The 13,876-nt window shown below is 49.1% G+C and overlaps 1 protein-coding gene across 2 annotated transcripts in view; it reads left to right on the plus strand.

The window, feature by feature from the left end:
* Positions 1-13,876, plus strand: part of LOC129336546 (heat shock 70 kDa protein 12B-like) — a 53,072-nt gene that overhangs the window by 27,102 nt on the left and 12,094 nt on the right. For both annotated transcript variants that reach the window (XM_054989696.1, XM_054989695.1), the window contains exons 8-9: positions 3,775-3,946; positions 7,180-7,266. In XM_054989696.1, the coding sequence (XP_054845671.1) occupies positions 3,775-3,946; positions 7,180-7,266 (259 nt within the window). The remainder of the gene's footprint in view (positions 1-3,774; positions 3,947-7,179; positions 7,267-13,876) is intronic.

Raw genomic sequence — 13,876 nt, forward strand, 5'->3', positions numbered from 1 at the left:
ATGAGCTCGGGGCAGTGGAGAATTTGAGGATAGGCAGAATTCTGCTTTGTTCCCCCCGCTGATGTAAAAACCAACCCTTCATTACTGTGGAATAGGGCTGCCAACCCCAGAGTGAGAAATTCCTGGAGATTTCAGGAGGGAGCCAGGGGATGAAGCTCAGCTGGGAATTGGTGCCAGAGAGCCCCCCCCCCCTCCAAAGAAGCCATTTTCTCCAGGGGAACTGAGCTCTGTAGTCCGGAGGTCAGTTGTAATTCTGGGAGATCTCCAGGCCTCACTTGGGGGTTGAGAACCATACTGAGGAATCCCCGCCTGTCTAGGGCTGCCAGGTCCAAGATGGGAAATTTGGGGAGTGAAGCCTGGAAATGGTGGGGTTTGGGGAAGAAGGGGGCCTCCGTGGGGTATAATGCCATAGAGTGCACCCTTCAAAGCAGCCATTTTCTCCAGGGTCACAGATCCAGAGGAGTTAGCCGCGTTAGTCTGTAGTTGCAAATTAGTAAAGAGTCCAGTAGCACCTTTTAGACTCACCAACTTTATTGTAGCATAAGCTTTCGAGAACCACAGATCTCTTCATCAGATGCAACCGTCAAGTTGCATCTGATGAAGAGAGCTGTGGTTCTCGAAAGCTTATGCTACAATAAAGTTGCATCTGACGAAGAGAGCTGTGGCTCTCGAAAGCTTATGCTACAATAAAGTTGCATCTGACGAAGACAGCTGTGGTTCTCGAAAGCTTATGCTACAATAAAGTTGGTGAGTCTTAAAGGTGCTACCAGACTCTACTATTTTCTCCAGGGGAATTGATCTCTGTCTTCTGGAGATCCGTTGCAATTCCTGGAGATGCCCAGCCACCACTCGGAGCCTGGCAACCCTATGCCTCTCCTTGGCCTTGCCCCACAGGTCTGTCGGGAGCAGCTTTGAGTTTCCTGGAATGGAGTTTGTGATGACAATGCGGGCTGATTACTTTTAGGCGGCCTTGAGAATGGCTGGAAATACAGGGCTTTGCTGGGCTGAAAGAAGCAGTCCAGTTTCTCGTTTCTTCCGTAATTCCTTTCTGTGTATCCTACAGAGAGAGAGAGGAAAGCTGGAGCCAGGAGTGCCTCTTTACTGGTGGGCACGTGGAGTGTGGCAGGCTGTCTGCAGTACCCGCTAATTTGCACGGACAGACCCTCCCCCCCCCATGCCAGACGCTGGCATCTGCACAAGACACACAGGCTGTCAGACGCCGCCGAGGCGCCCGCCCCACTCAGCGGTTTTGGCTGCTCTTGGCTTACAGTTTCTGCATTCTCTCGGCCCTCCCTTCTCCACATTTGGCTCCGGCAGGGAGCCAAGCACAGCCTGACACAGGCTAGAACTGTTGACATGCAAAGAATTGAGACCAGGAGTGTTGGCTGAGTTAAGGAACTGCTGCTTGCTTCGCGCCTAATCCAGAACCGGCGTTGCACCGTGGCCAAGAGCATTTCTGCATAGTTTGTGTTTTTGGTCCCCAGACCTCCTTTACAAAGGGGGCTGAAATCTTCAGTAAGAAAGCAGTGCCCCCTTTCAGAAGCGTTATTTTCATACTGTGAGTCTGTGTGCTTGAAACACCCGGTGTGGTTTTTTTAAAAGGCTGAAGTCCCCTCCTGGGGCTGCTCATACATGCTTGTGAAGCCGCCCTACCGAGCCAGCCCACCCGTTGCTCTCGTTGGTATTGGCAGCAGTTCTCCAGGGGTCTTTTAAGTGGATGTGCTGGGCCCTGAATTTCCTACATGCTGCCTGCAAAGCGTGGAGCCACAGTCACGCCCCTCCGATGGTCTTTGAGTCAAGCTACAAGTGACTCCTGACACAGGTTGGACACTTGTCGTACAGTCCATTTGGAAGCTTTGTTCTGCTACGTGCTGATGAGCGGCACAAAGAAGTCCATGGGACCATAAGACTGCGAGTGGGCAGGCACTCCGACGAGTCTGAGAGCATAGTTTGGGTTCGATGGCTCTTGCTGGGACACTTGGGCTGATTTCAACAGGAAATAAGTGACACTTTGGGGAGAGGTGGCCCCACCCAACAACTCCCAATAACTAAAACCAGGGCATGATTTTTACAATGGGTGGGAGGGAAAGAATGCAAACATTATTAAATAGTTTCAACTCAGTCCTTTCTACAGATCACGCTAAGAAACGTATTTGTCCCCTGCTTGTCCTTTTTGATGCTAATGTCACTGGCTTCGTAGGTCCCATGACACAAACTGGATCGATTCATCCTGAAATGGAGTGCGGGGGAGGGAGGAACTATCTATGTTTCCCTGAGCTCCTTGAAGGAGGGGGGGGGTGCAGATAGCTCACTCACAGAGTGATTCTGCACACGTTGGATAATGCACTTCCAATCCTCTTTACAGATCATTTGGAACGGATTTTTTCGTGTGCGGAACAAAAAATCCACCTCAAACGATTGATAAAGTGCATTGAAAGTGCATTATCCAATGTGTGCGGAATCACTCATAGACAGGTTTTTTACCCATGTGTCTTAAATCTCAAATGAGGCCATGAAGATCCACCACCACCACCCCTGCCCACCTTACCGAACAGTGCTTACCAGAGTTGCCAACTCTGGGTTGGGAAATCCCTGGAGATCTGTGGGTGGAGCCTGGGGAGGGGAGGAATGTCAATGGGGTGTAACGTCATAGATTCTTTATTCCTTGAGCAAATGCCAACGATAATCTGTGATTGCTGTAAAAAAGAACTTTTGGAAATGGGGAAAATGGTCTGGACAACCCGTCGTGATCACAGTGGAATCTACTCCTTTTAAGGAAAGTATTTCTGACCAACTGATATTGCTGCAGCACCAGCAGGAATAGTGGTCACAGCAACTACTGGATATTTATGAATGGATGGATTTTATGAATGATTTATCTGCACTTGACACTTTACTGCTATTCCTACGGTTATAAATTGCTTGGAGATTAGAATGTACCAGACTGGGCTAGTGCAATAATTTAGTACGAATTTAACTGTAGAGATATGAAATATTTACCTTGCACTAGCACTTTATTGATTTGAGTTACTCGTGGGTCAGCATAAATGGCTAGTGTGTTGCCATTAAGCTGGAGGCTTTACTAAAACTTTGTATAAGGGTTGTAATCGACAGATTTGTGAATATACTGTTGTACCAAACATTATTGTAATTATTATTGAATAAGACTAGAGATTGGCACAAACTGGAAAAAACGGCGGTTCATCGCAGTTTGTGGTTCATCGCATTTCATGAACCACGAACTGGCATGAAATTACCCCGTTCGCAAACCAATTTTTTTGGTTTGTGAATACGTCTCTTCTGGGTCAGCAGAAGGTCTGCAGAATGCCCACCCTCTCCCGTTGCCTAGGAAACCGATTGATCAGTGCCAGGCTGTCCGCAGTGACGAACCGAAAAATGAACCAAACAAAACGCCCTAAAAATCAAACCGCCCTAAAAATCGTCGCGGATCGTCACAGTTCGTCAGAAATGCTCTCCGACGAACTGCTGGTTTGCGAACATCAAACCGGCCTGGTTTGTGATGAACTTATTTCGGTTAATCCCCACCTCTAAATAAGACTCACGAGAGCACAACAATAAAGGTTGTTTTTTGTGAAAGCTTTATTATGGTATACAGCACAATTAACAAACCGTGGTTCGCTTTGTTTCTTAGTTCGTTTTCATGATTCTGTGTTGCTGTTACATACTCGTCATGATACTGTCTTCAAGTTGTACCACCTGGAGGTTGGCAACCCTCACTGATGACAGTCTTCCCATTTCTTCTTGTTCTCTCAGGCTGGGCTGGTTCCATCAGAGACCCCAGAGCAGCTGCTGATCGCCCTTGAGCCAGAAGCCGCCTCTATCTACTGCCGGAAGCTGCGGCTCAACCAGCTGATAGACCTCAGCTACAAGCCGCAGGCCAACGGCCTCTCACCGGACCTTCCCATTGACTCCAGCTTTAGACAAGGTAAGTGAGGGGTGTGCATTCGGTGACTGGGAATCGAGGAGGTCACTGCGAGCAGGACTTTGCGTGTAGTTTTGGTTGGGAGGAAAGACTTGTCAGTTTGCAGGCTTCACATAGCCCGACATGAGTTGTTATTATTTTGGGCTGACAACGCAGCCTTATCCGCACGCATCTGGGGCCGGCGGCAGCCTTTAAGGGGACCAGATGAATGTAATTCACCAGGCAAAGCTTTAGGAATTCCCCCTCTTGAGTTCTGCTGAAAGCAAACTTGGGGGCAAAACTGGTTGGTCCTGCTGAGCAAAACATCTGTGGAAAAGTGAATTTCAAGGAGGAGATTTGCACATCTGTTTTCCTTCCATGCAGTCGTTTTGTCCTTTTGAATAATATGGATGCTCTTAAACTTTCCAGCTGACCTGGAGGGCCGAACCTGGTGGGTCTTTTTAGGGAGGGACGCTGGACAGGAACAAACTTTTTCCTGGCATAGGTAAAGTTGGTGCTCCCAAATCTTTCTAGTGGGGTAGGGGGCAGTGCTGCTTTGCAGGCTGTTCTTTCAGGCTGAACAGATGTGGGGGGGGGGCATGGCTATTGCTTACCTCCCCCAGTAAAAGAGATGGGATGGGACATCAGTAGCTTGGCCCACTCCAGGCAACATTGTTCCCTGTGTTTCTTTCTGGTGTGGGGGGGCATGGATAAGGGGCTGTCCCCCATGTCTCCAGAGAATCCGGTCGAGTCTCCAGACTTTCCAGTGAAGGAGATTCTTTATACCTTTGGCTCTCCAGCCTGCTTGGAACCCGGGAATTCTCTGCCAGGATAATTGGTATGTTGATCTAGGATTCGGGTGCTTAGCTTTGTCATGAAACCCACCACTTGAGCCTAGGCCAGTCCATCTCAGCCTAACCCACCTCGCTAGGTTGTTGTCATTGGACGGGGCCTCATCCAATGGTCTTATGTACTGTAAGAGCTGAATGGAACCTCCATGTTCAGAGGCAGTATACCCCTGAGCACCAAATGTTTGTGACAAAGAGAGGAGAGATTTTTGCAGGCCTCCCTGATTGGCTGGTTGGTCAGTCCTAGAACAAGAATGCTAAACTATGCAAATTGTTGGTCTGATCTGACAGTATAATTCTTAAGGAGGAGGGAGGCGAGAGAAGCTTTCCTCTCAGAGAAGCTGGGCCCAATGAATCGCATTGGGTTAGCTGCCATCACAATATCCTGTGGCAGTGAGTTCCACGGGTGGGTTGTGCATGTTGCGAAGCAGCTCCACGCACCCAGCTCCAGACAGATTTTCCCTCCATGGCTGTCTTCTGACGGAAACTTTGCTTTAAGCCCTGGAAAGCAACGGTTTATATTAAGATTTCACATCTGCCTTTCATTTGACTTTATTAGCAGAACAAACCACAGCTAATAAAATCTTGATTGTTGCCAAAGGCTTTGCAGAGGCTGCTGTGCCTCAGCCAATCAAAAAGGGGCAGATTTCGGTGGGGCTGATCTTTAGTCATTGCGGAAGGGGTTTGAGGTGGTACAGCCATTTTCTACAATCTGACTTGACAACTTGCGGGCAGAAATTAGCTCTGGGAAAATGTTTGGGGGTGGGGTAACTTCAGATGGCCTGTCACCTCAGGTCTAGGGTTGCCAACTCTGAGTTGGTAAATTCCTGGAGATTTGAGGGGGGGGTGAATCCTGGAGTGGGCAGGATTTGAATAGGGGAGGGACCTCAACAAGGTATAATGCCAAAGAGTCCACCTTCCAAAGCACCCGTTTTCTCCTGGGGAACTGATTTTTCTAGTCTGGAGACGTTATAATTTCCAGGAGATCTCCAGGCCCTTCCGGGAGGTTGGCAACTCTACCCAGAAATGGTCCTCTTTGGTGGCTCTGAGGTGCTTCGAATGTGACCTTCTCTGGCTGGCCTGAGGTCTGTGCTGTTTGCCTTATAAACACGAACCTGAAATCCTAGACAGGCATTTCTCTCTGCAGTCTAGTTGCCTACCTCCCTCTTGACAAGAGTGGGGAAAAGTTTTTTTTCCAAATAGGAAGGAGACTTAGCCAGGGCAGGAAGTTCATTGCGCCCTCTTTTAGCTGCAGAGGAGGTGGGGCACTCAAACTCTTCCAGCCCCATGGCCCACCACCTGCCCTGCCCTGAAATCTTGCTCTCACGCAAGGATCTCTGGATGCTACTTGAGCATCATTCCAGAGCAGATTTGGACTGCTTGGTGTAGAGACAGTTTGGCGTAGTGGTTTAGAGCGTGGGACTCTAATCAGGAGAGCCGGGTTTGATTCCCCACTCCTCCGCTTGAAGCCAGCTGGGTGACTTTGGGTCAGTCACAGCTCTCTCGGTGCTCTCTCAGCCCTACCCACCTCACAGGGTGTTTTGTAGTGGGGATAATAATAACATACTTTGTAAACTGCTCTGAGTGGGCATTAAGCAGTCCTGAAGGGAGGTATATAAATTGAATGTTGTTGTTGGGGGTTCCTGAACTGCTACAGAACAAAACCCAGGTAGCTGAATTGGTTCAAGGTATTTGCTCACCCCAAGCAAGGTATTTGCTCACCCTGTCCCCTCCTGGGCTTCATGAAAGGCTGGCAGGCCCCTCCCGTGCCATGGATGGCAGGGAATGATGTGGACCTGTGGTCCTTCAGCATTCTCCTCCAGTGGGTGGCATGGGTGGAGAGGGGGTACTGCCCCTCTGGTTTTTGGTAAAATCCATCCCACCTTCTGCTTCTGTCTTTCTAGAGTCAATCTTATTTTTGTGGAAAATGGTGCCCGTTTCTGGAATGCCGACTCCAAGGAAGAGTTGGGTTCCCATTTGGAATTCTGGTGCCAGATTCCGATTGGCTGGCACAAAATGCCTGCTGGTTGGGCCTCTTGCTCCAGGGCAGGAGCTGAGCTAGATGCCGGAAGCCAAAACTGCAGGGCAACTGCTGATCCTGGAAAATCCTTGTTCGGTTATCCAACAGAATCACTGGTAAATAGGGACTGTTGAAAGTCCTGATTCAGATCTGCACTGCAATGCCAGGAGGGGGCCCCAATCCCCTCCTGAGTCTGCGACGTATCTCCACCCCCCCCCCCGGTTAAAGCATTTGACCATAGATGGAAGGCCAAGGTCCTTAAATTTACTCCATCTCATCCATGCATTCTGCGTTTTAAAGCACAATCCATGTCCTGATCTCGGTTGGTTTCACTTGCTGGGTGCCTTTTCTTTTCCTGCTGCCTCACCTCCGGACTCTTTGCCCCGCAGCCCGAGAGCAGCTGAGACGTTCCCGGCACAGCAGAACCTTCCTGGTGGAGTCTGGAGTGGGCGAGCTTTGGGCCGAAATGCAGGCAGGTAGGATCCAATGGAAGAACTCCATTGAGTGGGGGGGGGAGGCCTTGGCCCATCCAAGGGAAACGGAGGAGGGATCGTGAGAGGGCTCGTTCACGGGAACCGTGTGCAGGTGGATTTAAAGGATGCTCAGGGTGGTGACCCGGGGAGGAAAGGTCTTGTTTGGTGGCTGTGCGGGCGTCTCTCTTCACCAGCTGATCTTCCATCCAGTTCCAGGCTCTGGCTCTCAGACTTAACTAAGAGCCAAAACCCAAGAGCCCTTTGGCTGTCACTGCTAGGCTTGTGCCCAAGGGCTCCTGACTCTGGGCACGGCTAGGCCTTAAATTCCTGTGTGCAGTGAGGAAAGCGAACTCCCCGAGGTGCGACTGAGCTGCTGCTAATTAGCAGGATCTTCTGGAGTTCATTCTTTGTCTGCCTTTCAGTGCCCTTTGCCTCGTCTGCCCTTTGGTATCCCTTGCCTAAAGAGTTTTTGGCCTCATTAATTTTTTTTACGTGCAATTTGAAAAATGTTAACCGAGTATATCTGAAAGATTTGGTCTTGTGGCAGTTCTGATCTATCCATCAGTGCAGGAAGAGAAACTGAAATTATTTCAGTTTAGCCGTCGTTCAGAGTAAAACACGAATGTTTTTTTGGGGGGGCATATGGGCAAGCATTATCTTGGGATTTGTTGTTTCAGTACTTCAGAAACATTCTCTACCTCTCCGTAAATCTGTTTGCGATCTGAGATGGTCCTCACCGTTTAGTAATAAAGAGCACCTTTAAGACAGACCAAATTTATTGTGGCATAAGCTTTTGAGAACCACAGCTCTCTTCATCAGATGCATCTAACAATGCATCTGATGAAGAGACCTGTGGTTCTCGAAAGCTTATGCTACAATAAAGTTGGTAAGTCTTAAAGTCTGACGATGCATCTGACAAAGAGAGCTGTGGCTCTCGAAAGTTAAGCTACAATAAAGTTGGTTAGTCTTAAAGGTGCTACTGGACTCTTAATTATTTTGCGACTACAGACTAACAGGGCTAACTCCTCTGGATCTCTCACCATTTAGGTAATGCTCAGTGCTAAAGCCGACCAAATCTTCTGAGCCCTCCCTGGTGGCATAATTGCCCTTTCCACTAAGAAGCTGGGCATCTTTTAGCCGCTAAAAGCCAATTCATTACCAGTTTTAAATCAAGTAAAATCAATAAAAATCACAGTTGTTCAACCATAGCAAAGGCAAAAGGAGACTCTAGCCAGAAGCTGCTGACTGTAATTCATGGAGGCCTTGGATTGCATTTCTCCAAAGAGCAGAAAAGGATTTGCCTCCCACTAGAAAGCTTAATTGGCTTAGCAATCGGTAGGGAGGTTGTTATTGCTAATTTAGTGTGAACAGCCACTTTGTTTTGCTTGAATATGCAAGCTGTGGGGCGGGGTGGGGGGCAATGTGGAAATTCCACCCCACCCCAGGATTCTATCCAGAGCTTGAATGATTCGTTTCTCTTCCCTCCCGTTTTTTGCCTCCTGCAGCATGCTGTGTCCCCATCAGGCCACCTTCCGGCCCTGTTTTGCTCAGAATACATATTTTTCTGCATAGCACGGGTGTCCCAGCTGGGAGACCCCCCCTACTTTGTCTGGGTGGCCCTATTGGGTGGCTTTTGCCATTCACACCGTAACTAGACAGTTTACTGTTTGGCACAGTGATTTGAGTTTTGCAACGAAATGCCACAACACAGACCTCTTTCGTTTCATGGGTCTTTGACTGTGACGTTCACAATTTTCCCCCTGATAACTGGGAGGGTGGATATATATAATGAGGTATAAAAGTTTGCAACCAAGATCATACTCCTTGCATGATGGATCTAATGAAGTGGGTTCTAGACAATGAAATAATCTGTCCTTTGATCCAGAGGAGTTAGCCGTGTTAGTCTGTAGTAGCAAAATCAAAAAGAGTCCAGTAGCACCTTTAAGACTAACCAATTTTATTTTATTGTAGCATAAGCTTTCGAGAATCAAGTTCTCTTCATCAGATGTTCAAGTTCTCTTCATCAGATGTTCGGATCAGGCATCTGATGAAGAGAACTTGATTCTCGAAAGCTTATGCTACAATAAAATAAAATTGGTTAGTCTTAAAGGTGCTACTGGACTCTTTTTGAATCTGTCCTTTGTAAGCCCGTGGACTTCAGTGGACGTAGAAGAGTGTAACAGTGTTGAGGGGGGACTGAAAATCTGGTTGGTCTTTGAGATACTTGGACAGGCTGCCACGGTTCCTGCTCTGGAATTCCATGCCAGCGTCTCCATCCAAAGAACCCGGCAATTTTCAGGATCCGATGAAAACCGTTCTCTCTTTGGATCTCAGATCACATGATGTATTTCCCTCCATCATATCTGTAGCCAAGTCCAGAATGGATGAGGAAAACCAGCTTAGAGCATAGGAGGGCACCAGGTGCTCAGCTGTAATCTGGTCTGGGAGCTGTAATCCGATAGGTGATCAGTGTGAGGGACGATTCCATGACAAATCTACTTGGGGGAAGAACAAGATTAGAGTCCTGTAGCACCTTAAAGACCAACTAGATTTCCAGGGTGTAAGCTTTCAAGAATCAAAGTTCCCTTTGTCAGCTTTGACTTTTGACATTTCATACCCTGGAAATCCAGTTAATCCTTAAGGTTCTACTGGACCCAGATCTTGCTGTTCTTCTGCAGATCTACAAGGCTACCCACCTGAAACTATTTTGGGAAGTTTCCTGCAGTCCACTCTAGTTGTGATCCAAAGCCTTCAATTTTCCTAACAACTTCAGAATACCTCCAGGGCTTTTTTTCAGCGGGAACGCGGGGGAACGGAGTTCCAGAACCTCTTGAAAATGGTCACATGACTGGTGGCCCCGCCCCCTGATCTCCAGACAGAGGGGAGTGTAGATGGCCCTCCGCGCCGCTTGGCGGCACGGAGGGCCATCTACACTCCCCTCTGTCTGGAGATCAGGGGGCGGGGCCACCAGCCATGTGACCATTTTCTCTGAGAGCAACCCACTGAGTTCCACCACCTCTTTCCCTAGAAAATAAGCCCTGAGAATACCTAAGAATTCTCTGTTTTGATCAGGGAAGAACATCCCTGGGGGAGAGGCTTGCTTTGGGATTGCAGAGCAGCGTGCATCTCTTTAGGTGCCTTGCAAAGAATTAATATTGACACAGAACCCAGTGAACAACAGTTTGTTTGATTCAATGATTTTATAGTCCGCCTTTCTCACTGAGACGCAGGGCGGATTACACAGTGTGAATTAACAGCCAGTTTCAAGGACATTTAAAAAAACATGCAATAAGTCTATACATGCAAATTTGCAAGGATGTAAAACCAGCAGAAATCTAATGCTGAAATAGGTGTTGGGGTTTAATTAGCAGAGTAATTTAGTGCACGGTAGGATATAAGAAGAACAGACTCCAATGTTTTAGTTCTAGAAAAATACTAAATATTAGGATAAAGGGTACATTTAGTGAGAACATTAAAAAATAGCTAACTTACTGACTGCTACAGCCTGATGGTCGAACTAGAACTCAAAACAATCCATACAAAGACTGAACAGAGACTAAACTGAGGACTGTCTTAGGACTAAACAAAGAGCAATAAACCCTTTGTATATGCTAGTTAATTACCCCCCCAATAAACTGGTTGCCCAATAGCGAATCCTAGATCTCTTCCGTAAGCATAAAGACTTCCCTTTCTATGGTGGGAACCTTAACTCGACAGCTAAGTGGTCCTATGCAAAATAGTTGGGTAACTAAACAAACAGAACAACAATTTAACTCTTTCATGACTGCATGTAGGGCACTTGCTGAAATCCCAACAATAAGCAATTCTACCAACAATATATTAAACAATGTAAAATGACCTCTGCACACAGATGAGGCCCAGGTGTGAAAGCAGTTTTGCAGTTAGGCTGGCAGGGCGATTGGAACTGGCCCCCTCTCCTGGCCGATTATTGGGGCGGCGGAGCTGGCCTCACTGACACATGGCTCTCCTTCAAGGATGTGGCCCCTTCCCCTTTTCTGGAGTGGGAAAGCGGACGAGGTCATTGGCTGCGCTTTCCTCGTAGTAAATTATTGTGCATTGGGCCAGCGGGTAGGGCCATGACATCAGTGCAGAGAGGAAAAGCAGGCTGGTTCTCCCAACAATGGAGGGAAGGAGGGGGGAGAGCAGACAGCCTGCCCAAAGCCCGGCCTGGCTTCCTCCTCCCCTAACAACCAGGCAGTTCTTTCCGGTTTTAAAAAAAGGTGTTCACACTTAGTTTTCCAAAACTTGCATTCTCCCTTGAAGACATCTGGGCAGACGCCTGTTTTATATGCTGCTAAACAGTGTTGTCCCTTGGGGGGAAGCGATCTCTGTAGAAATGTCAAGATGTGTGTGTGTGGATTGAGTAGGAAGCCACGGTGGAGAGAGGGTGGGGAGTGGGGATTTCCTCGTATGGAGGAAGCTGCCCTACCCAGAGCTACACTGCGGATCTCGTGCATCCCGGAGGTATCAGCAGGCTCAGGCAAGAGGCCCCTCCTGCTTGAGAAACAAGTGCATCAAAGGCACTTTTTAAATTTTAAAAAAAGCAAATCAAAGCTAAAAGTAGAATGGATGGGGTGGGGCCCCAGGGCACAAGCAATGGATCTGGCTAGTGGTGCCTGGCAGTAGAGGAGCCGGGTGGCCTGGAGGCGTGCCAAGGGTGTGGCCCCTCGGAATCCTTTAGGGTGCTGGCGGGGGACTTCTTTGGCATTGCTGTGCAGTGGGAGGCAGGGAGACGTCTGGTGGTTGTCTTGGTGTCCCCTCTCTCTGATTGCCAGCTCTAGGTGGGGACTGGAGATCTCCCAGAATTGCCACTGACCTCCATCCAACAGAGATCAATTCCCCTGGAGAAAATAGTAGTCCAGTAGCACCTTTATGGCTAACCAACTTTATTGTAGCATAAGCTTTTGAGAACCACAGCTCTCTTCATCAGATGCAACCGTCAGGTTGCATCTGATGAAGAGAGCTGTGGTTCTCGAAAGCTTATGCTACAATAAAGTTGCATCTGATGAAGAGAGCTGTGGTTCTCTAAAGCTTGTGCTACAATAAAGTTGGTTAGTCTCAAAGGTGCTACTGGACGCTTTACTGTTTCGCAACTACAGACTAACACGGCGAAGTCCTCTGGATCTATGACCCTGGAGAAAACGGCTGCTTTGGAGGGTGGTCTGTATGGCGTTATACCCAGCTGAGGTCCCTCCCCTCCCCCAACCTCCCTCCCCCTCTGCAAGCTCCACTCCTAAATCTCCAGGTGTTTCGCAAGTGTGAGTCGGCAACCCTACCTGGGATGCAGCACACCTGCCCAGTTAAAGGGTCTTGCTGGCATCAAGTGCCATGCCCGAGGCTGCTTCCACTCTTTGCCCCCCAAAGTCTTCCAGGGGACAGCAGAGCTTGCTAGGACGCTGTGTCAAGCAGAGCTGTAGAATTAGATCCAAGCCTGCCCTTGGCATGTTTTCCTTCCCCATCGAGGAGCAGCCCAAGAAATCCATCCTCCCCCTCCCCCTGCCTTTCCTTGCATGGAGAGCAAGCCCTTCTTCCCAGCAATCCAAACAGACCCGGGTGTGTTTGGGAGGCCTCCTCCTCCACTTGAGGGTTTCCATCTGGGCCCTGTTGACGAAGGAGGCCCTGTTGACTTTGGACCCTCTCCCAGGCTGCCTCCTCCTTCAGGAAACCGCCAATGGCCAGGCGAGGCCCATGCTGGGCACAGAATTTATGAAGCTACCTTGTGCTGTGTTGGGGCTGGAGAAGCCCAGCTCACCCCAGCCGCAGGCAGAGAGAGCGCTTTCTCGGTGACCCAGGGTGCTTCGTGACAGGAGGTGCCTGAGATGGAACGTGGCACCCGATGGCACCCTCTCCAGCATATCAGGGATAAAATTTGGGACCTCTTGTTCGCAACACCCTTTCTCAGACCCCGGATCGCAGACCAAGCCCCTGCCCCTCTGCACTGCTTGAACTCCGCCATCAGCCGTGCAACATCCATTTGGGTAGCTGCCGAGTGTGAAACGGCCAGCTGCGCACTGCAGGGGGGGCAGAGCGCAAGTGAGCAGCGCGTGTGCAGGCATCTGCCCCAGAGATGAGATGAAGCCCTGCATACCCGCACCGGCATGGCGGGCCCTTCTGGCGGCAGCTCCTAAATCCCAGGAGACATTGGCAGAAATCACGGGGGACCCTTTCTGGACCTGGCTGTGGAGAAGGTAGTAAAATTGGGCCAGATACCCCAAGGACCCTGCTGGATTCTGACCCTCCGGACAAACTGCATCTATTTTGTCCAGAACCTCCCCCCTTAGTCTTGCATAATTCCTTTTCATTTCAAGGGAGTCCTTCCGGGTGCAATGACACCCCACTAATTAGTATGTGGTGACAGTGATGCTCTTTTGGCCTGGGTTGCCAACTCTGGCCTGAGTATTCCTGGAGAGGGCTGGTGCCTGTTGTGGTGGGGGAACTGGGGAAGGATTTCACCTAGAATCTATGATCCAGAGGAGCTAGCCATGTTAGTCTGTTGTTGCAAAATAGTAAAGAGGCCAGTAGCACCTTTAAGACTAACCAACTTTATTGCAGCATCAGCTTTCGAGAACCACAGCTCTCTTCATCAGATGCA

Source organism: Eublepharis macularius, chromosome 10, assembly GCF_028583425.1.
Source record: "Eublepharis macularius isolate TG4126 chromosome 10, MPM_Emac_v1.0, whole genome shotgun sequence".
Taxonomy (NCBI): Eukaryota; Metazoa; Chordata; class Lepidosauria; order Squamata; family Eublepharidae; genus Eublepharis; species Eublepharis macularius.